The sequence below is a fragment of the Zootermopsis nevadensis genome, unplaced genomic scaffold (assembly GCF_977971745.1).
Source record: "Zootermopsis nevadensis isolate Lab colony 2312 unplaced genomic scaffold, Znev_1.0 Znev_ptg000017l, whole genome shotgun sequence".
In the NCBI taxonomy this organism is placed as follows: Eukaryota; Metazoa; Arthropoda; class Insecta; order Blattodea; family Termopsidae; genus Zootermopsis; species Zootermopsis nevadensis.
Window position 1 is genome coordinate 9,712,049 of NW_028259149.1, and position 23,673 is coordinate 9,735,721.

General features: G+C 35.9%; 2 protein-coding genes and 1 long non-coding RNA gene across 9 annotated transcripts in view; 1 reads left to right on the plus strand and 2 right to left on the minus strand.

Annotated features, from left to right (window-relative positions):
- Nucleotides 1–9,468, minus strand: part of Pfk (ATP-dependent 6-phosphofructokinase) — a 33,196-nt gene extending 23,728 nt beyond the window's left edge. The window contains exons 1-6 of one of the 4 annotated variants that reach the window (XM_022072611.2): nucleotides 9,205–9,468; nucleotides 8,761–8,894; nucleotides 7,454–7,605; nucleotides 7,044–7,233; nucleotides 5,608–5,818; nucleotides 229–337 (exon numbers count right to left, since the gene is read on the minus strand). In XM_022072611.2, the coding sequence (XP_021928303.1) occupies nucleotides 229–337; nucleotides 5,608–5,818; nucleotides 7,044–7,233; nucleotides 7,454–7,605; nucleotides 8,761–8,881 (783 nt within the window). In that variant the 5' untranslated portion in view covers nucleotides 8,882–8,894; nucleotides 9,205–9,468. Of the gene's footprint in view, nucleotides 1–228; nucleotides 338–4,484; nucleotides 4,594–5,607; nucleotides 5,819–7,043; nucleotides 7,234–7,453; nucleotides 7,606–8,760; nucleotides 8,895–9,018; nucleotides 9,172–9,204 lie in introns of those variants that run through there. The other 3 variants (XM_022072612.2, XM_087350358.1, XM_022072613.2) reach the window with 3 other exon arrangements.
- Nucleotides 9,469–9,474: 6 nt separating this feature from the next.
- Nucleotides 9,475–16,687, plus strand: LOC147873655 (uncharacterized). Its single transcript, XR_015535490.1, has 2 exons — nucleotides 9,475–9,896; nucleotides 11,597–16,687. It is a non-coding gene; the product is annotated as an uncharacterized LOC147873655 (long non-coding RNA).
- Nucleotides 15,588–23,673, minus strand: part of 14-3-3zeta (tyrosine 3-monooxygenase/tryptophan 5-monooxygenase activation protein zeta) — a 28,013-nt gene continuing 19,927 nt past the window's right edge. For 3 of the 4 annotated variants that reach the window (XM_022072602.2, XM_022072604.2, XM_022072603.2), the window contains exons 4-5: nucleotides 20,829–20,992; nucleotides 15,588–16,868 (exon numbers count right to left, since the gene is read on the minus strand). In XM_022072602.2, the coding sequence (XP_021928294.1) occupies nucleotides 16,713–16,868; nucleotides 20,829–20,992 (320 nt within the window). In that variant the 3' untranslated portion in view covers nucleotides 15,588–16,712. Of the gene's footprint in view, nucleotides 16,869–20,325; nucleotides 20,490–20,828; nucleotides 20,993–23,673 lie in introns of all 4 variants that reach the window. The other variant, XM_022072605.2, reaches the window with a different exon arrangement.

The window sequence follows — 23,673 nt, forward strand, 5'->3', positions numbered from 1 at the left end:
CCTTCAGTCAGATTTCAACCCCAATCATTATCTTGGCTCACTAACTTTACAGTACTTAAAAAAATTCCCCATCTTACAGAAACCTAACAGTTTTTTAAAATGATGTTTACGTATCCACAAGATTCCATCAGTGATTAAACCCAAATGCTGAAGAGTCAATAGCTATTCCAAAAATTCCACTAGCCCAAATATACTGGAAGCTTTTATATTCAGTATGTTGTTGCTTGCCTGTGACAATTTTTGGCAAATCTTCTGAGGCCATGTAGGGTCTGCAGGATCTTCAGGTATAAATATAAAGTCAGCTTCAGAAGACAATCCTGCTATAATTGCCAGGTACCTGTAGGGTTAAGGAAAAAATCAGGAGATATATCCAGTTCATGCACAGGACAAACTGAAAGGCAAAAACACAATGCAGGAGGAAGCAACAAAATTAACAGTCAGAATGTCTATGGTACAAGGTTACCATCTTCCATGAAGCCAGGATAGAGATAATAGCAAGAGCTTTCAATTATTTCACAACTGACTATTTTAGTTTTCATGTTATCATCAGGAATAAACATAACAGAAAATTTGGGATGTTAAATCAAAGAACCAAAAGAAACATAAATATACTCAGTCAGAAAAACAATAAGTACTGAGCATTAGATTAGATGGTAGAGTTACCACTGTGCTTTACAAGAGTTGAACTTGCGGGTAAGTCCAAGATGACTATCTTCTGGGAAGTTGTGCTGTACAGTCTCATGCTTACTGCCACCAAAATGTCAGTCAATTTCTACAAGACTACACGGCACAACATCCAATAAGACAGTCATATTCATACTTGTCACCATGAAAACCTAAATCTCATTCATTAGTAAGTTAGCTACTATCAGAAAATACATACAGAGTTTTGACATGAATTTCAAGGTCCTATTATTATGAGTAACACAAATCAGATTTAACATATCATGCATTATTTGACTATGCAAGCCGCACATGTGCATATGATGAATATCACAGTTTCTCTACAAGATAACATGTTAAGCTTTTTACTGAACATTAGACAATATCCTGAGACAGTTCCAATTTACCTAGAGATATTTCATTTGCTGGTGAAATGTACCCCCTCCCAGTTCACATCTTGCATTCCTACTAAAAGTAAGTTATACTGCCTACCAATTACATAACATGCTCTGACGAGACTACAGCCATTCCGAGTCCCAAATATCATGTTCTTTTAATGGTGTGTATGTCCAAAGGCATGACTTTGAATACTCTAAGAAACATTTCCTTTTTACAATGAGTTGATAATCCCTCCTCTAAGCCAGAGAGCCACCCTTTGTTGGTTGTCCTTAACTATTTATTCAACATGCAGCTACCCTCCACACTGAAGCCCATCTTCTCCATCCACATGAAAACATCCTGTGCCAAAGTAGACAAGCTGATGGATTTAATATGAAGCTAATAACTTTAATTACAACTTAATATGCAATATAGTAATATATTCATAGTTTCTAACAGAATATGGTATTTGTATTTATAGACAGTGCCAAAACTTGCATCTACCAATAATATTTCTACCATGTTAATTATGGACTTACCTTCAAAATTAAAAGAACACAATCTTAGCAATTAAAAAATCCTGACAGGCATAACTACACCTAAAAGATCATTACATTACAACCACTGTTAATTACAAATAATGTTTTAATGAAACTAAATCTGAAACAAACAATATCAAATTCAGTACATATCTAAAGTAAAACATTTGTTACATGCACAAATCAAAGATGGCAACAGCAGTATAGACTGGTTTTTCATGTGTATTTTTCAATGTAAAAACAAATAATGCATATTCTAATGCAATATATGAAAGACTTTGTAGGACTATTCATTCAAAATCAAAAGCAGAAGTACTCCATGCATAGCAAATGAACAAGAGAAGACGCAACTGACCAACCACTATACATCATAATTAGAGTCTGTGTGCAGTGATGGAATAACAAATTCTTGAAAGTTAGATAAAAGAGCAGTGACATTTTCAAACATCAAATTAAAAGTTAATTTACCATTAAACCTGTTATTAATGTGTCTGCCTTGTTATTCAGAGGTACTCAGTTCAAATTCCACTAGGATCACCTTTAATAACTCAGTTTGGTTACCGTTCAAAGAAATTTCCGTAGCAAATGCTTAAAAATACATCACTTCCTCCACACCTCCAATCCACCATAAATAATAATCTCATCAGGAACTTAAAACAGGCTTCCTTCTATGTCTCTCCCAATTCATACATTCACAAGCATTGTACCATTATTTAACATAACCTCATTAGTTAATACAGCATTGAAAAATAACTGAATATAAACCTGTATTTGGTACTGAAAACATCTTAGATAAGTGGTGACAGTCATTCAATTAGGCAATTACGGCCTTCAACTCAATCCACTTAATGTGGGACTAAAACTGATGCTTTTCAATTATTTACTTATCCTACTGCACTGTGTCAGAAGCCATGATTTAAATACTTGCCAGTAAACATAAACATTAGCATTAATTCTGTTCTTGTCCCATGAAATTCAGAGCAAAGTAAATCACTGTCATCTTCTACCATTCTGGGCTACATTCAGTTACTAAAGTGTTTTAAATGTATGACGGCATGGGTATTTTGATTTCCACCTTATCACAGCTGCTGTTCCATGTTTTAAGGGCTATGAATATGCTGGATATGCATAAAGTAATAAGTTTTATTCTTTCTTCATTCATATTGACGTGAGTTCAAATAAAAAACCTTCATTATATGCCTATATTTCAAGATAATATGATTTATATAAAGTGAAGGAAAAAATCCTGGCAGTGCTAAGTTATAAAAACAAATCCTACCCCAAAAGGGTTGGAAGGCAACTCTGTCCAATCTTAGCAGACAAAGGAGCTAACTATTTTGAATAAAAAGGATGAGCAATAAATTACCCTGCCACCCTAAACATCATTAATAAGCCCTCTACCAGTTCTGCACTTCAAATGATGTGCAGTAATTTATTTAACGTGGCTTTATGGTACTCACTAGATGACTCTTTTATTCCACCTTGTAAAATAATCCCTTACGTGCATCACTATGATGACTGAAAACTGCCCAACACATAATTTTTCCACATCATTGCTTTCTTAAATCAGACAAACCATAAACTGTAAAATATCTGCATTTTAAAACCATGTTTTCTGTAAGAAACCATATATTTCTGAAACACAGAATATTTCTTCCAAAACAACCTAGAATACCATACACGTTATTAAAAATCATTACAAAACATCAAAACTCACATCAACATGCATTACTATTGGCTGAATATATAGACAAACTGTAAACTGAAGTTCTGACAGTGTCATGTGAAGTTTGTTATACAGGGATAAATATCACTGAAACACAAATACCCTAATCTGCATTTTAAATCACCAAAGCACTTCATGTTAGTGTATTACAGTTCTGCAAAGACCATAGCTTGACCACATCACACTTCACTTTCATTCAAAATACATGTATTATTCAAAGTTCTGGAAGTTCTTGCGCTGAAAATGTGACTAAATAATTGCTATGAGACATTTCAAACATACTGCTGTCAGGATCAAAATGTGCACAAATGCCATCTAAACAATGTTTAAGTTGTGACTGTCCTATGAAAATTAAGAATAGAAAAGATATCAACATTACGTCTAAAACGCATACTTAAACAGCTTGTTCAGTCAAATTAAAGCCACATTTGGCTCAAATAATATCACTTGTCTGTTACTTTTTGTTACACAATTAAATTACAAAGTAGTGATTAAGTTCAAAAATGAATGTCTGTTGCTAAAAAAAGCAAAACTAACATAAATATAGAAAGACTTATGGTAGTGCAATAAAAAATGAAGATCAAATACTAGTATAGGAATCCACACAAGAAACAAAATCTGAGCACTCTTAATTCAATTCCAGCCAAGACCAAAGATAATCACATACCTAAGGGCTGATGACATGAACACAGCATTGTTACAAAGGGGGCAATAAAAACACTTGGAGAAAAACCTACCCAGACGCCTCACAAACACACTGTACACTAAAATTCCAATAGTCTGTACAAAGTTTGGAAACTGATCCATTATAATTCATGTACCAGTCACAGAAATATGAAACTGGTCGCCTGGTGAAATGTGAGTAGTAAAATACAAAAATAGTAAAATTAAGCCTTTCAAAAAGTACAGAACATTAGCCTCAAGATCATCTCTGATAAGAGACACCAACATTCTCATACCAACAAGTCAGTCACTATGTTCAGCAAAGTGCTGCCATAACCATGAACACACCGTGCAAATTCATGCCAAAAGGGTTAACAGCTGGGAGGGAGAGGTAGGTAACAAGCACAGCCAGCATGTTCCCCAGGGAGCTGGCAACTTGAATTTGGGTTCATTGTCAGTTACTGCCACCAGTACATAAAACAGGAGCATAACTTTTATATACATATATATCTTGCCTGCTCCAACTTGTCACAAAGTTTGGTGGGCCAATCCCGAGGGGGTGGCATTTCAGGAACGAAAACATAATCTGCCTCACTAGTCAAAGCAGTGACAATAGCCAAATACCTAAATGGGAAAATAAAGTTACTACAAAAATCACTAATATAAGAAAATATAACCTAAAATAAGTCATACACGTATGTCACAAATTTCTGTTTCAACTCTTCAATTAAACAGGACAGACAGCTGCCCACTATGAAAACAATGCACTCCTCAGGATAATAAGAAAATCTAAAGAATTTATGAGTAAGACAATGAATACAGACCAGTTCTGCAGCTTTATGACACTTTTTCATTGCATCACTTAAAAGAACGAAATAAACCCCAATGTGGCAGAACTGTCTCATATTGTACTTGTGTATTAACAATGACAAAGAAATTATTGTTAACAGTGAAGCTGTACTGTTGGTTATTCACTGTCAGTTTAAAGCTAAAGTATAGCTTAAAAGTCATCAGTTCTTGGCAATCCTAACTGCTTCATTTTATATAACCAACATCAGAAGTTATATATTTAGTTTAAATTTGATTCTGTAGTAGAAGTAAAAGACGACAAACATTGGGTGTAAAAAGAGGTGTTGTGGATAAATGTTAAATGATTGAGTCATGTCATTATGACCATTCAACACATCAGAATTACATTATAAATAAAGTTCTAAGAATCAGGAAAAGACCGTAAGTCACACATTCCATTTATTTAAGCTAAAATACACACACATATACACTTCTCTAAACCCTAAACTTCAAAAATGAAATCTGATTCTGTTAAGGTGATACAAAAATTCTAATTAACAATTTTAAGAGTGGAAAGAATGGCAGTATCAACAGTACCGTTACGTAACTAAACCACTGGATAAAAACACATATAGTAGCTGAAAGGTGAGTTAATGATTTTAGAAGTGAGTCAAATTCTCATTACGATTGGTGTAAACTACATACCTATAAGTTTCAACTTCTAAGTGGCACATTAGTAATAGTAGACACTGCATCTAATGTCAGGTTTCCCAACATTAAATGTTCAACCAATAAAAATAACAGCCACACAGATTTCAATAATATGGGCTATCTACCACTAATACTTACCCACAGTGCCTGCCCATAACCTCCATAATGAATGTCCGTTGATGTGAATACGCTGTAGAAACTATTGCATCAATTGCCTCGATGATCCGATGCAGAGCAGAGTCTGTACCAATGGTCATGTCTGTACCACAGAAATCATTGTCTATAGAACCAACCATTCCTGCAATATGCAGGTGTGCGTACTTTGTCTGTTGATCCTTTGTTATCTGACCTAAAAACAAAGAAAGTGATTATACATTTACCTTACAATTTAACTTCAAACAACTTTTGGATAAATTGGTGACTGAATATTGTGAACTAAGTGTTGGAGGAAGAAGACAAGTTGGAAGACCCAGGAACAGATGGGAGGATGCAGTTCAAACGGATGCCACACTGCTCCTGATGATTAGAAATTGGAAGAAGGCAGCGGAGGATAGGACCAAATGGAAGAGGAGAATTGAGAAGGCCATGGACCGAATACGGACCGGAGAGCCATAGAAGAAGAAGAAGAAGAAGATATTGTGAACTATTAAGGTTTGTTTGTATTTTATTCAACAATGTGGAACCAAAGTGACAGAAATATTTAGAGTCAAACACAGAGAGGATGGGTATACAAGACAAAGTGGAAATTACTGAGGTGGAAGCAGTAGTGACATACTTCAAGGTACTATCCAAGAATTTTCCTGGCATGACTGAGGAAAACCACCAAAAATCACAATAAGGAAGGAGATGGTGCCCTGGCTGAAATATGAAAAAAAGCATCTCCTCACATCAGTTAGTGATGTTACCAATGGAGCCTTCTTGGCAAAGATGAAAATATCAAGAAATAATTCATGGGCAGTAACGACTCAAAACCCACTAATAAGTACTGAAAATATAAAGTGAAGTCATTCCTGTGCACAAACACAATATCAGGAACGAATGAGACGAGGCTCCATGAATTCTCAGAAAATGTCACTACTTTTAGATAAGTTCTCTATATGAAATGCATAATACCAGTGCATACAGGTTTTACCATTTATCAGAAAACATGCCACACTCAACGGCCACACCGTGGATGTCATAAATTCAACGACCAGGTCAGAGTAAAGAACAAGTAATATGAGCAATGATATGCCTCGTCAAGCAAGTATGTGGCGATTATTCAGTCACTGTTGTAAGTCAGATGGTGCTGAGCCCTTTTAACTTTGATCCCTGCCAGACGACAATGTAATTTCTCAAAGGGAAATGGTATTGCTAGAGAAAACACCGAGCAAGCAGGCAGACACAAAGAAAAAAACATTCTGCTGACAGCATGTCACCTTTCACAAATATGGGAACACATTAAACACATGGAAGAGGGAAAGCTATTTTAAAGGTTATAAATCCTATTGGATGCCAATAAAATATTACTCATACTCCACACATGTTGCCACTATTTTCTTTCCAACTTAATGATGACAGTTCATGGTACTCACCAGTCCGCACAAGTTCTTCAAGCAGACTTGACCATTCTGTACGAAATAAGTTGGCACCTGTCAATGACCCATCACCACCAATCACTACCATGTTTGTTATACCTCGGGCCACCAAATTCTTTGCAGCCTTCAGACGACCAGCACGTTCTCTGAACTCCATGCAACGTGCTGATCCAATTACTGTACCACCCTGAAAAGGGATACACTAACAAAATTAAGATGTGTTTTCCATTTGAAAAATAATTACATGGTGAAAATTTTGTTCTTCCTCTTCAAATTCTCCATTTCAAAATTTCTTAGCAACAATCACAGTGTTGAGTAAGAATTATTATTATTATTACAATCATTATCAACAATGAAACTATCAATAACTGATATCTATCGACACAGTTTTCTGACAGAAATTGCACCTTGTGTATAATGGAGGAAACAGAAGACCAGGTAGCTTCAACAATGTGCTGTCCACCATCCACCATGCCCTGGTAGCCCTCTTTGATGAAAAAAACCTTGCAGCCTAAGTATATTCCCATCCGCACCACAGCCCTGACAGCTGCATTCATACCTGCAACAATTACCAATGACACAATGTGCAAGAAACACTTTTTTTTTAAACTACTGAATGAGGCATGTGCAGAGTTTAAAACCTGCCCAACTGATACTGTTATCAGTGACCACTTTCTTCCTGATGCCAGAAGAGTATGCACTTTCTGAAAACATGAAAGGTTGGCAGTTCATCTATGAAGATGGACTCCATTCCCTGTATTAACTTTGTGTATATCTTAATTTGTTTGAAAATTCTCTTGGCTATTTAGAAGTAAGTTCATTAATGGAAATATGCATTCACACGGAAGAGACAAAATCTCTAATCCCATAAAGACTTCTACAATTTCTAGGCTTAGCACCAACCATAATTATGACAATTCTCTTTTGTCAAGTAAACATCATTTTATTGTTCACTGAATTATACCAAAAAATTATTCCATATTTTATTGTGGAATGAAAATAGGCAAAATGAATTGATTTGAGAGCATCACTGTTTCTGATATGAAATGCTGATCTATTATCAAAAGATACAAATTATTTTCAATAACAATATTGCTTGAAATACATTACAAAACAAGAAACTTATTAATAACTAATGTTTCTTGATATACAATCACCAAATATCAATTAATGACTTCTCACTCCACAAATTACCCAACCCAGGAAAATGGGTTTTGCACCAATTATTACAATTTAACATTGGGTAGAATACTCACGTCTACCATCAGGTCTCAAAAATCTTATGAATAAGAAGTCACAATACATACATTCATACAATTTAAAGTAGTATTAAACAAGACTTAAATATACAAGCCTTTTACTCTGTTCAAGAATTCCAAATGTTTAAAACTGACTCATGTCTTTATCTATTGCATATGTATGGATTTAGCAGGAAATTCTCATTGATAGTGTGAAACCTTTATTTTAGGTGAACGCTATAATATTTTCAAATGTATCAGTTTGTTTTGTATTTTTATTACTTATTCCACACCCTGCTACTATTGTGACCAACTTCTGGATCCATGGAGTTAATGAATGAATGTGTGTACATATTCCTGATATTTCATAGTCTGTATTACTTACACCAAGATATGTTCACTTTAAATCTTGAAGTACAAAGTTTCTGGTTTGGCTGTCTGATACTTAGTCATAAGTATAAGGTTTATTGCCGTACCTTGTGAATCACCACCACTTGTAAAGACAGCTAACCCTTTTCCTTTATGAGACCCTCTCTCAATGAATCTGTTATATATTGGTGGAGATGAATTAGGAGCATCCTCCCTTGATATAGACATAATGGTATGATTTCTGAAATCAACAAATCATATTATATCGCTTATCAAAACACTATTGGATCAAATGTATCTCTCGTGAGCAGTGGTAACCACATGCAACATACGTAATCACGATATATTTCATTCATCATATTTACCAAATGTACAGTTTTTCCGAGGACCCTGATTAACGAAAGAACAATCTAAAAGTTACTCGGAATGCACCTTTCTTGAAACAAACATTATTACGTACATAAACATGTATTTTGTTTATCTGCATGTAAATTTGATAATATTCTGTTTAACCCTAAAGTTATATGGTGATCTGTACACATGACGCTTACCTTTAAACTGTTTGACTGAACAACCAAAAAACTCCAATTTAAACCTGCCGATATACTTGTCAAGGTGACCTTTAAATCGTTCTGCACTGATTGTGGTTCGTCATGGTCACTGTCATAACCATCAAACTAAGAAATTAACACAGAATATTATGAATATTTGCCTGAACGCGCAACAACTGACTGCCTTCTATGAAATAAGACTGAATGATGGCATGAACATAAGTGCCTGATTACAAATTTTTACAGAAATGTGTGTTTTCTGGTGTCACTGGTTACACAAGCGTCAATTTAGATTTTTGTTTGACAGTGAACAATGAAACACAACAGGACATGCGCGTTGTAGCAAATGAAATGTATTAACGCCGTAATTTCATAAGTACTATACATACTTATAGCACGTGATCCATGATGTAGTTTTATTATATTCAAACACAGCAACCAAGTAACGTATTAGATGTGTACTACAGGTACTCAGAGGGGTTGGTGGCGAACCCCTTATTAATTTTTGGCCAACTATCCGAATTCTTTGTTATCGGCACAGTAAACGTCTAATGATACAAGCAACACACCAATTCATTTAATTTGTAATTATATCAATTAAGATTTTATTGTAAGTAAACAAATAAATAACATAAGAAACTATCACAAGAGGACTTCAAGATTCTCTGGAATTTTCCAATGCAGAAGTACTAGTAAGTCACATAATATGTACATTAAAAAGCAAATAATTACGTTTCTAAAAATGGAGGTAAAAGCTGTTCAAATGTGCGCAGAATAAATACTCTTAAGAGCTCATTCAGCTATATTACATGGTGTTAATGGCACTTCCCTTTCACTAGATCGGGCATTTGCTTTGTTGACCGCAGAAAATTAAAAAGTGCGAGGTTTGAGCGGCCTCCAATCGCACAGCCTATTGTCCACATCAAATTTCGTTCCAATCGGTTAAAAAAATTGAGACCTCATACGCCTACTCTCTTCCTTAAATAGCAAAACAGTGCCAAAATAGTTACAGAATTGCTGTGAGAAATTTTGACTATAAAAATGTCAATTCGTCTACATGCTACACCACAGATTTCTATCTATTCTTTTACTCCAATTTCATATTTCTCGCAGTAGACAACTTTCTCCCTAAAATTTATATTTACTGTTTTACAGCTTGCGGGTACATGTATTTTTATTTTTAAAGTGACGTATTGACGCATAATTTCTAAGGCCACTGTCTTCAGATTTAATTTTTCAAAAGACCTATATATCTTGATAAATAAATGCATTCATCTATAAGCTTTACGATAAAATTTGAGCAACAAAGAAATTTGGAATGACATTTAATATAACAGATGTATTAAATACAATTAATTCTCTTATCGATCTTTGGTTAGCCGCAAGGGTCATACTGAATCGAATGATTATAAATCAATTCAAAGGGTACGGAAGAAAACGGTTTTGTCCTGTTTAACAGCATTAACACACAATTTTCCTAAACTATGAAAAATCATAATATACCAAAATAAGTGTTACAATTGCTGATGTCCGGTCCGAGAATAGAACGTGGGACCGCCCCGAATAGGACGGATGGAATCACGTCATTCGGTGAATTAAATGTAACGCTTACATACAAAATCTGCTAAAAGAAATCGTTTTTGAAATTCAATTTGTGTAAAGGCATTAGCAACGATTCAGTCTCTCGCAGATAAAATCACAACTATTTTCCATGGTACAGTGTCAAATGTAACAAAGGACGTGAGAAGTCAAAAAGCTGGTGTTATTTTGGGATCTATTCCCAGGGGCGAATATCCAGGTTCCACATCAACGATCAATATACCACACAGACTACGTAATATGTATCAGTCGTATCTAAGTTGCTAACCTTAAATCAAAGAATTACATCTCAAGGCTGCTGAAAACAAATTGACTTCACACGTCACGTTGTACGTCTATTTCAATATCTTGGCCTTATTTTCTGCAAGCAACCATAGTGGAAAGACCCATTACAATTATATTCTACTTAAAGCACACCTGGGGTGAAAATGGTTGGGCAGAACTGGGTAGACTCACAACATTAACAAAGCTCAGGGGAAGATGATCACCACATATCAGCTTCACATTCCGCTCACTTTATCCAAAGGAAAGAACCACGAGTACTCATTGGATAGGATATTCGGTGGGCCCCAATGCCAATCTGAGCGACGAGTCCTATGTTGTCAGGAATCAAACCCTGGTTGTCCAGCCTGTGGCCCAGTTCCACGGGGGTGATAGTCATTGACTTATGCGTTATTAAGTACAGCACTCTTAAACCCTGGTGACAGTGTCTGCGACCACCTGTCCCACAGCACACCCATTTTCCAAATGCATTCTTTACAGTTCTGGATATCCTTGATGTTATTTATTGCAGATGCAAATCTGCTGCTGGAAAAGTTGTCCCAAGTCACAGAGACTGGAAGCCCCAAGGTTTTTCTTACTTTAACTCACTTCACCCAAGCAAATGCTGAGGTCATGACTGCTTTCCATATAGTTTTCCAAAGGTAAGTCTACTTCATAAGCAACAGCTAAATTACTTGGTGAGTTTTAAAATACCATTACTTGCTTTGTCATCTGAAAACTCTTTGGCAACAAGTTTAATCAAAAATGAAATATATATACACACAAACAAAAGCAGACATGATGGACTATGGGGCGAGAGTTCTCCAATGCATCAGTTTATCACTGCCTTGTACTTGCACAACAAATCAAGATTTCCAGAACTAAATAATATATTATCGATAAAGCTAATGGGAATTTTATCTGCTACTTAATGATGCTATTAGCAGCTTGACTATACAGCATCAATAAAGCTAATGCAAAATGTGGCAGAACCTCTCATGAATTTGGAGATTAGGTTCTTACACTTCCTCTGATAATTGGAGTAATTTCATTTCATGGAGGAAAATCGTAACAGATTAACAATTTCTGGGAAAACAGACAGAAAAAACTGGAACCTGTCTCAACACAGAAATGAAGAATCATTTTATCCAACATATAACTTGTTAGTGCTGCCAGCTAGTGCACAAACACACCAGTCCAGTTATTTGCCAGACCCAGTAAGCTTAAGAACTAGAATTTTCAGACGGATGTCACACATGAGGTTTGTAGACATGCACTGATCCTTTGCAATAACTAATAACTGATTAAAGACAGAGAGCTAACAAATTGCAAAGAGAGAATAAAAACAGTGGAGTCCAGGATATACACATTATTTCTCAGGGCATGGAATAATAATAATTCGGTGAAAGCTGAACTGAAGAGAGTTGTGGCAAGAGAAACATAGAATTCTGCTTAAAATGAAGAATGTATATTAATAAATATAATTTCAGACAGGGCCTGCTGGAGAAATCCAGATTGGCCCAACATGCGTACGAAGAAGATCATCATGTCTGTTGGGATGGGGCCAGAGTATTATTAACTGAACCCAATACCATCTACAGAAAATACAAGGAGGCTGCACACATGGCACTACTCGCCAATCCTATCAGCCAGCCTAGTTTGGATTTATCTCCTATTTGGATACCTGTCATCTCTCAAGAAATCCAAGGTGGGCATCAAGTTTCAAGTTAATATTCATGTGTATTTATTCCCACCTTTTGCGAGTTTTTTGTCTTCTGGCTTTATTCGTGTTTATGAATTTTGTTTTCTACATACTATTCTTTTACGTCCCACGGATGGATGGTGTGGTAATGCCTTTTTATTCTGGGACTTTCACTTTTTAATTTGTCCGGAGATAGGGATTAGCTCTATCTAGTGGGCCCAACTGAGTATGAGCCTGAAGACGGAGATAGAGCCCCATCTCCAAAACGTCGTTTTACGTTTTATTACTAGATGATGGATAATATCCAAGTAAATTTTTATTCAATTGACTCTTCACCATCGTCAAGAAGTTTTAGATTAAATAAATGTGATGTTACCATGGACTTCAAAGTTCCTGTAAAGAATCCCAACCTCAGCATACTGAATTTATCACCAAACAATTGAAGTATCACTGGGCCTTTTCCTTTGGCATTCATTGTCAACACTAAAAAATTACAAAAGAATTTCCATTTCAGATTCTGGCAGTCTTTGAAATGTTACTTTTAGAATTAAAAAAAGCACACAATGCATAAAATAGAAGGAAACACCTCGACGATGATACTATACCTGAGTCACATTTTAAAACTTAGACTATACATATGTATTACCCAGCGAATTAAACATTACATGTTTTTATTTACACACATTCAATTCCTCTTCCCATTTCTTCAAGGTGAGTATATGAATCTAAAGCCCATTCCTTGACCTCTTGGTATGAATTAGTGAAATCCTGGTGTTTACTCTACAATGGTGTATTCATATGATTTAATTTCCAGTTCTAAGGATAACTCTTACTTTTTACTACTGAGTTACAAAGAGGGTGGGAGGGAGGAGAATAATACCTATGTAAATGCATGCACCATGGATCTACCCATTTCAAACCTAACCTACCAAAATTACTCCTCAGTTACACTTCAGACCTTACTGTTATGATGGGAAAATTTTCATTCCTTCACATGTTCAGCAGCTCTACAAACATGAGGAGGAACTAGACATTTCCTGCAAACTCTGTATATTTAATACCAGCCACAGTCTCCACATCCATGAAATGGTGCAGACAAAATTTAAACGCTGCTCACTGATAATGGTTTGCACAGAGAACAGCACTTCACTCACAAAATGGTGAACCCATATGATCTAAGAATATGAACTTTCACATTACCATAAATAAAGCTTATAAAACAAGGCCAGTGCTGAATACACGACAAAAACACAAGAAAGAACGTAACCTCTCACAGCCAAGGATTGGTAGTCTAGTTCATGTCTTCCATGATGAAGACCATTACAAAACATTTGCAAATTAAATCCAAACACAAAATAGATTTCCAATTTCAAAAAAATATTGCCAAGAATGAAGTGGAGGATTGTTCAGGAATTTATCTTTTTAAAGAAGTCTTCTATATTAATTTTACAATTTTATTTACAAACACCACCTCTTTGAAACGCATTAATTACGAAGTATAAACATAAAATTACTACGTTTAGCATTAATAATGTTACACATATGCATTATGGAGGGGTGGGAGAGGATAGTAATTTTGAAATTTAAACTAGGTTAATTTAGAAGTATATTATGATACAAAAGAGGCTATAGAAATAATCTAAATACTGAGAATTTGGGGAACAGTAGCCGGTACATGTATAAATTTGAGGAATTTAGCAGTGAAGCAGAACAATTCGAAAGCAATGGGAAAGAATTAATGTGCAAGATGAGGCTTATATGTGACAGTTTCACATACAAAGTTTGGACACAAAAATGGCCCATTTCATTTCCAAATAAACACTGTTATCTGTGACACACAAACACTGTTTCTGACATAAAAAAATAAGTTTGCAACCTAAATTTGTAAGTTGAACTTCACAATACTTTAGGCCTTACAGGTAAAAGGCACATATACCGTATACAAAAAAGAAAGAATAACCACAACACAGCATATTCCACACCAAATATTAAGCAGGATTCTGTAAATGGCAAACAAATTTTGTTTAAATAACTAAGCTACTCAGCACTTAGCTTATATTTTCTTGGGATACTCGAACAGTTTTATCTCCACAGCTCTACAAGAACTGCCGAGTCATTCCACATCTACAATTTACAATATACATGTGAAAGCCAAAAAGGTATACTATACTGGGATATGGGAGTAGATGGACAGTTTTTAATTCAACGTAGTGTATGGTGCTAGGAGTTTTCATTCTGAAGCTTATATGTGATTCAAAAGTTTACAAAGAATCCTTTAAGTGGAAAGCATCTTGTTTTTACTGGTAAATAGATACAGTTTTCTAAACTTGTACAAGCATACAGTACTAACTATCACTTGCCATTCATGTAACTTGCCTCTGGTACCATAAATTAATATTACTTCCCACCAGTAAGAAATTGCATGGCGCAGCCATTCCCCTTTGGATTTTTGATACATAAAAAAGTACCCATCACAGAGAGAGAAAAAAACATACCATACTTCTTGTACAATCTTGTGAGCTGCTTTGGAAGAAAAGGAACGAGGAAAAATGTTGCCATTAAAACTGATGTCATACTGTCATATGATTTATGACCCACAAGTAATTTTGAGCAAATCTGGAAAAGCTATGTATGTTTTTAATAGCAGCATTAGACTAGGAACCACAATTGGGTTTTTTAAATAAATATTCAAATAGCTATGATAAAATCCCTCTCCCTTTGTAAAACTGAATAAGTGAAGATGGAGCAGCCAGAAAGAAAGTTGAACACCAAAATCAACACGTCCTGGGCACAATATTATCTTACATAAAACAACAAGCAATGGAAACACGGAAACTTGAAAATGTGAGACATTTCCAATTAATTTATTAAAATCTTGACAGTTGAACAAATTAAATATATACCAACATTTACCAGAAATGTGTGACAGTTTGGGGAGGTAATATGGCAGATGTATAAGGATTAGCAAAATTCTATTACTTTAAACATTATTTAGTATTTACTCAACAGTGTCTAAAAAAATAATAATTACGGTTCACAATTAGTTCTAATATAAATAACAGGCTCCAAAATTTCCTTACATGTTGTTTATTTTGCACATCGATTTCAATAATTTGGCTTTTAACGGCTTTTCAAGGCAATAATAAAACATCTGGCAACTTCTTTTCCTTACAGCACGGGATAGAGAAAAAAATGCAACGACAAATTTGACAATGAAGACAAAATTACACACAACTTTTACAACTGCACTTCACTTGTAGTACGTAGTGGTAGTATTCCATGGGTATTTGGTCTTCCAGTTAACTGAGACTTTATTTCCAGCACAAGCACTCATTTCTACAGAAATGTTAAATTTCAATACTCCCTACTAAATTCTTGGCATAATTTAGAAATGAGAATAAATTACACTTTTAACAGAAAAACCAACATGCTATAACCCACTTGATTTCCAAGTTATCCTTGACAATGCAGACTACTGAAACTAATTAACCATGATGTTATTTATGCAATATGCGATACTTTCTTTAATACCATTATCGCACTACGAACATACGACTCCTGGTTACCATTAAAGAAAAACAAAACACTGCATGCTGATTTAGGTAGCGTTTCTTTTAGAAAAAGAGAAAGGGCAGCCTTTACAAGAAATGCTAGCCTTTGTTCACTGTTCAGTTTAATTTTTGAAAACGTGGAACATCATTCAATATGCAGACTCGTAAGTTTACTTTAAATGTGTTTGCGTGTGTAGATGTGTATGTGAATTTATTGTTTTCTTATAATAATTATAATATATATACCGACTTGACCGAGAAAGTGAGAGGGAGGGATGGAAACAAGAGGGGAAAGGTAGGGAAGGTATTGAGAAATGGAGGAAAAAAGGCAATTTTTTTTTTGTTTGTTTTACATAATTATGTTAAACGGGATTCGGGAGTTCGAGAGGACCAGATCAGTTATCACCGCCCTCTTGAGGTTCATCTCCATCCCCTTGTGTGTCAGAGGTCCAGAGTGTGAGGTTGTCCCTCAAGAGTTGCATGATGAGCGTAGAGTCCTTATAGCTGTCTTCATTCAATGTGTCAAGTTCCGCAATGGCATCATCGAAAGCCTAAGAACAGAGTGAGGCAAAGTTTCACTCATAAGCACAGGTTTTGTGTGTGTGTGTGTGTATATATATATAAACACAGGGAAATTAAATCATAAATAAGATATATTTTCAAAATTCATTCACAAGATACAGTCTGCTGTTTGTCTGATCTTTCAGTTTTACTTTAATGGCCATCAATATAAACATTCTGATGTATTGTATAAAGTTTTATATGAAGTGGCCACTCAGTTACTTGTACGTAAAAATAAACATGTGCAACTTCCAAAATTCTTTTGGTCTCAGCATAATTTCTTTGCACACACTAAGAGGAGTATGTGGATGACATTTGTTAGAAAGAAAATTTCATAAACTTTTCAAATGGATCTAGAACATTTCTCTAAGAGCATCATCAAAGACAAACATGCACTTTTTTCTCCAGTGTGGGTAATTTTTTAACACCCTGTACTGAAAATCAGCATAAATATAAAAAATTATTAAAACAGAAGACAAATATGGATGGTAATGGGATCAACATGTTTGCCAAATTTCATTATAATCCTAGACTTCAAGGTTCAACATTTATATCTTGCTTAACTTGGGGCCAAATCAGGATTACTAAAGTCTTGGACTTTGTTCATCATCTGGTATTCAAAAGAACACGTTTTGGAAACCAGATCTTTTCCGAAATGTCGCGTTCTTTTGAATACCAGACAATGGACGAAATCCAAGAATTTAGTAATCCCAAATGTAACATTGTCATCAAAACCCTTTAGCCGAAGATATTCTGCTAGAACAATTCACTTCATATTGCATGAAGTGCAAGTGTTCAACACACGGATACAGAAGTGGTGATGTAGGTGATACTGCGAACTTCCCTGGCAAGCAAAGAAGTTGTTGTTACCACCACTATCCTTTCTGCACATTCAAGAAACCTGACAGTCAGATTATTCAACTGTGAGGCAGGGTTCAGTGTGCAAGCAACAACACATCAACACACTATTCAATAACAGCTTCCATTTACTCTCCAAAATACTACAACAAAAAGTCACAAAGAGCAGTAAAATAGGTTGAAAAAACACAATATACTATTACAGTCCAAGGTGTATAATCTGTGCACTTGTAAGAATATGTGGTGAAGTTGGATTGATTCAAAGTCCATGTGCACATGCATAACAAAGAACACATGTTCAGAGACTTTAATTACTTCCCACTTAAGACCATGAGATGTGAGAGCAAAGTTGAAAGCAAAACATTCTGCCAAAGTCCCTATTTTCACAAACCATTTCATTTGACTTCCCACAAATTTCCTGCGTATTTACGCGTCAAAATAATCAATAGGTATGATGGTGGAGCTAATAAGTGAGCATTTTTACAGAGATTCTGTTCAAACCACAATCATATGGCTACTTATGGGTCTGCCAGAGTTTCGCTGCACAGTGCTTTATGCATGAAAATAGGATAGTAATTTATCCTGCGGCTCACTAAGCGATGCTCGTTGATAGTAATTCTGCACAAACTCCAAGTCATGTGAAAAAGACTCATGTAAACAGGGACCAAGAGAACTTAATGCAAGAGCAAGACATTGCACTCCCCATGTGCTTCAACCTGATAACTACTTAACACACTACATCCAAAGATAACCTGACAAATCAAACAAAATTGACTTAAAATAACATATTTTTAGTATGTAAGATCTGAGGTTTTCACAGCGGTGAGTATGAAGATTTCTATCTTCTGGGTTGTTGCGCTGTGTAGTCTGGTCGATATTAACCAACATTTCAGAGGCGATGAATATGCCTGATGACAGCGGCAGTATGACCTCTGAAACGTTGGTTAGCATCGACCAGACTACACAGCGCAACAACCCAGAAGACAGAAATCTTCATATTTTTAGTATTAACACACAGGAATACAATGTATTATTTTTGCAAACATGGCATATCTACTGTAATGGAAGCTGTCAGTGAATGGTAATGTACTATGTTAGTAGGACCACAGGTGCCAACAATGACTGGTCAATCTTACCCATAATAAAACATCCTTCATTTGCCACCAAGAAGTATCACAATTGTAGCATGAACCTTTATTAAAGTCAGTTAGGACAGCTGTAGAGTGTTACATTTGTCTGTGGTATTATTCATATTCATGAAATTTAATTCAAACCAATCCCAAAGATATTACACAGTGCATATTTCAGTGTAACACACAGCATTAGCAAACGGCCAAGCCTGTAAATTACCACAAATTACAATTGCAAAGCTCATTTCAAAAATGCATACTAAATCACCACATTTTAGTTTCTTACTGAAAAACTGGTAAACAAGACAGAATGTGTCAGAATCAAATAACACCCTAATTAAACTATTCAAATGGAAACTAAACTTGGGAGTGGTAACCTGAAGGCAGATAGCCCATCCCTGGGCTGAGAATTGAATCCAGGACCCCTTGAAGAATTTGAAGCAGGAGGCTAAACCAACTGAGCACAATGTTCAGTGTTTACTAATCAAATATGACTTATATACCATTGACAGTTTAAATATGTATACTGTCGTAACTGTTTCAAAGGTGACGTCAGGGTGCAAGTTTGTATGAATATATATGGATTAAAGTGGGCTTATCATATTTTCAAATTTTTCAAAATTACTTCTTCCTAACACAAACAGTTTTAATTTTATTCCCATTGAAAAAATATATTACTAATATTTATTCTCCAGGTGAAGACAATTCACGGATACCCGTTAGTCTGAAGTCTAAACAAAACAGAATCTACCACACCAAAATGCTGTTAGCAGTCATAACAGGAAATTACATGCTATGGTTACTTGTTACGTACATTAAAATTTAATAAATGCAAGGTTCCAGCTTGTTTAGTAAAATAGAGAATAATTTCTAACAGATCTTCTGAAGTTCATAAAAACCAGATATCTATTCTTAAAACTCTTATAAATAAAATGTGATCTGGAAAAATAAACCCACAATTTGAAAATAATAATGCCAACTTCCAAAAATAAAACAAAAGGAGTTTCATTAATGTAGTCCACAACTTGGGCATTTATCAGTAACCCTGAAGAAAGGAAAGTACCTTTACAATTTTTTGGCTGAAATTTCACAAGTTTTAGATCTGCCTACTTTAAAATGGGCATACATAAAGCAATCTATAAGGAAATTTAGCATTTAAAACTAATGCACCTCAGGCAGAAAAGGAAAAAGCATACCCAATTTCTCTTCTTCCTTCAGGATACCTCCCCAATCATATCAGGAACACACAAGAAGTTCATTCTTCAGTCAGGTTCTTTAACTGCGTTATTCACCCAACTACGAGTTTCCCAATCCATAACTTTACCATCACGTTAACATTCACAATCCAGTTTCTCTATTTTACTGATCAGTCACAGTAAAAACTTTTAAAGTGGTTGAGACAAACACACAAATGTAACACTCTAACTTCAAGGCCAATACTGACCATGGCTGGTCCTACCTGTTTTGCAAGATGGCAAGCTCTTGCAGGTGAATTGATAATCTCATAATAGAAAACTGAGAAATTGAGGGCTAAACCCAAACGGATTGGGTGTGTTGGCTGCATTTTTGACTTTGCTATGTCGAAGGCTTCCTGGTAAGCTTTCTGTGAATCCTCCACTACCGCTGGCAAAGCAAAACAAATTTAAAATATTGTAATATTAGTTGAGCAGTCTAGGTTTTGAACTGTTAGGGTGGGTGTACTGGAGGCGTGCCATTCGTTCCTTTCAACCAGCATTGCTTCGGCACAGTGGTCCTAAATAGAAAACCGGTGATTGTTATCAATACACGTTCAAGACAGATGTGACACAGTTCAAGTCCCCAGTCCGCTGCTATTATTTTACGCAATTCAACGAAATAATGAACTGCTGAGGATAAATGTTCAGAGACTGAAGCATTGCAACTGAGTCACAGCTGTTCTGAAAGTGGTACTAGTTCTTAATACAAATAGACCAAGCAACCAACCTGTTTCGCCAACTGACATGCTTTGTCTGGCGAATTGAGGATTTCATAATAGAAGACGGAGAAGTTTAGTGCCAGGCCAAGCCTGATTGGGTGAGTGGGCTGCATTTTAGCCTTGCTAATTTCGAATGCGTCCTGGTACGCCTTCTGTGAGTCTTCCACTACAGCTGAAATTGTATTAAATTATTACAAACAAGACAACAAATTGGTGTTACCTCCAGGAGCATATTAAAGTCATAAATGTTGATGTTCGCAACATCCGCTCCGGGACTTCCAGCCACAGTAACACAACATTTAAAGCAAACTTTAAAACTACACTTAGGGAGTTGCTACAAAATTAAGGCTTATAACTCATCAGTTATGGGAGACCAACATTAAAAATTTCTTCCTTAGATCGTTTGTCAGGTTTTAATAGTGTTTCGGCAAGTATCTTCCTTTATTACTAAATGCTAGAAGGCAAAGTCACTGCCATAACTACAAAGCTGTCCCCAATATATGCGCTCAAGAATCTTAACAAAGCATGAGAAACTTCAAACAGGAAAATACATCACAGCTGTGGCAGAGGAAGGCAAGTACAATTTGAGAGGCATAAGAACCTAGAATGAAAACAATTTCTAAGAATCAACATTTCTGTAATGATAAGGAAAACTGTAAGAGCTATGCTGGTGGTAGCATAGCTACTGGTAGGGCCTCCCTAGCCAGATTGGTTGAGGGGGAGAGGTCAGACTAAGACAGGTACCCTGGTCCTCCAGGTTGGGGGTTGGTTGCAATGCTAACAACCTTGCACCGTAAAAAGGAAGATGTTTCGAAACCTCAATCAAAGCCTCGGACAGACGGACCTAACAGAGGACCGAATGGAAGAGGAGAATTGAGGAGGCCATGGACCGAATACAGACCAGAGAGCCATAGAAGAAGAATAAGAAGGAGGAGGAGGAAAACTGTGCATAGCCTTCTTGACTACTTTAATCTCTCCAGTGACAAGACTAAACCCTTTTGTGTAAATATGATAGATAGCACTACCCAGAAGTCTCTGCCCCACTTCTATCTAGAATAGAGGGAGCAGATAATAAAGTATTTTACAAGCCTGCCGCTACCAATCCAAGATTTAAACAATCCAATTTTAGTCCCCCATTATAACAATTTCTGAATTTGACTGGAATTATTACACACAAACGAGAAACTGAAGATAATGCGCACCATACAGGCTCTTGTTACTTAACTTTACAATCCAAAATATTGTCAAAACCACCATAATCAGCATCCCAGTCAAGATAATATTGCATAAAATTCACGCAAGAAAATTAATGTTAAAGTATCCATAATTTCTCCTTAGGTAAGATTATTATGCATTGTTCTACATTTTTAGGGCTGTGAATTCAAAGCATCACCTGACATTTATTACATATAAACTGGTGCCCATTATGCTGTATACTTATTAAAACACTCCTGATTATCACACAACTGAAATTTTTACAGTAACTAGAGAAAAATCCAATTGAAATTTATGGGGGATTTCTTCTTCTTCCGTTTCTTGACCTTACTTCGGTCTTCCGGTGCCTAATATTTTCTTCCTTCTTCTCTATTTTCCCAACCTTCCGGAGGTAGTTTCCACTCTATCATGGTTCTTATAATTCTGTCGTTCCATCCTGGTCTCGGTCTCCCTCTCTTCCTTCTCTCTTTTGGTTGCCATTTCATAGTCTTCTTTGGTAACCTTTCCTCCTCCATCCTTTGCATGTGTCCGTACCAAATCAGTTGTCTTTTCTCTATCTCCTCAATTCTATCTCGACCCATCCTCATAATTTCTCTAATCCTTTCGTTTCTCACTCTCTCTCTTCTGGATATTCCAGCCCCTCTTCTTTCTTTTGTACCCTAATCCCCCACCTCATTTCTTTTCCTTTTGTACCCTTTATATAGTCTTCCATCCTTGAAGACTTACAATCTCAGCAGCAGATGGAGATAAGAAAAGAAATGAAATACACCAGCCAGACAAATACTGGGACAATGTGCATGAAACAAGCTGCAAAATTCAAGGAAAACTGCTACACAGATTTGGATGAAATTTGGTATAAACATTATGCTACTGGAGTATACCTAAAATGGTACCTTTTAATTTCCTGCAATCGGTAATAACAACATAGCACAAGAGAAAACTTGTGAGGCAGAATATACACCAGTGTCACTTAACAACAGGGTCATACAATGATCTATAGTAACATTTTCGAAAAATACACAACTCTGGAATACTAATTGTTTTGTGTAAAACAACATGGTGGATGCATAAGAAGACTCGACCCCACAAACACATTCGCGCGCTGCGTTATATTGTACTGACAATACTTGAAAGAAGACATTATGAACACATGTGCAGTTTAGAGACTGAATTTGTCCAAGAAAACTGTCGTAATCTTTTAGGGAAACTTTTTCTTTATAATAAACAGATTACGTGACTTTCAACATATATAGACTATACACTGAATTTATTGATATGTTTGTAATACAACATCAAAGCCATCTGAATCGATTGCCGTTCTTTCAATAGTTTCGGATGAAGTACCGAAGAAACTTAGGCGAAAATCAGTTTATTTTACTTACGCATTGCCTGCAATCTATTGCTACACTTTATCTGGACGACACTGATAGCTACAAGTAGAAAATGACATGCCCTAAAACAAACATGCCTTCCGTTAAAATGACAGACGAAGGCTACCACCCATTGTTTAGCGGTTCGTGCTGCCTTTGTTAATAGCGGGAATGGTCAATGTGTGTGTATGTATAGTCGGCGCAGTAGTTTTTGGCCGGTGGAATTTTCAAGGGGGAGGCTGGGAGCGAGTCACTTGTGCGATGGTAT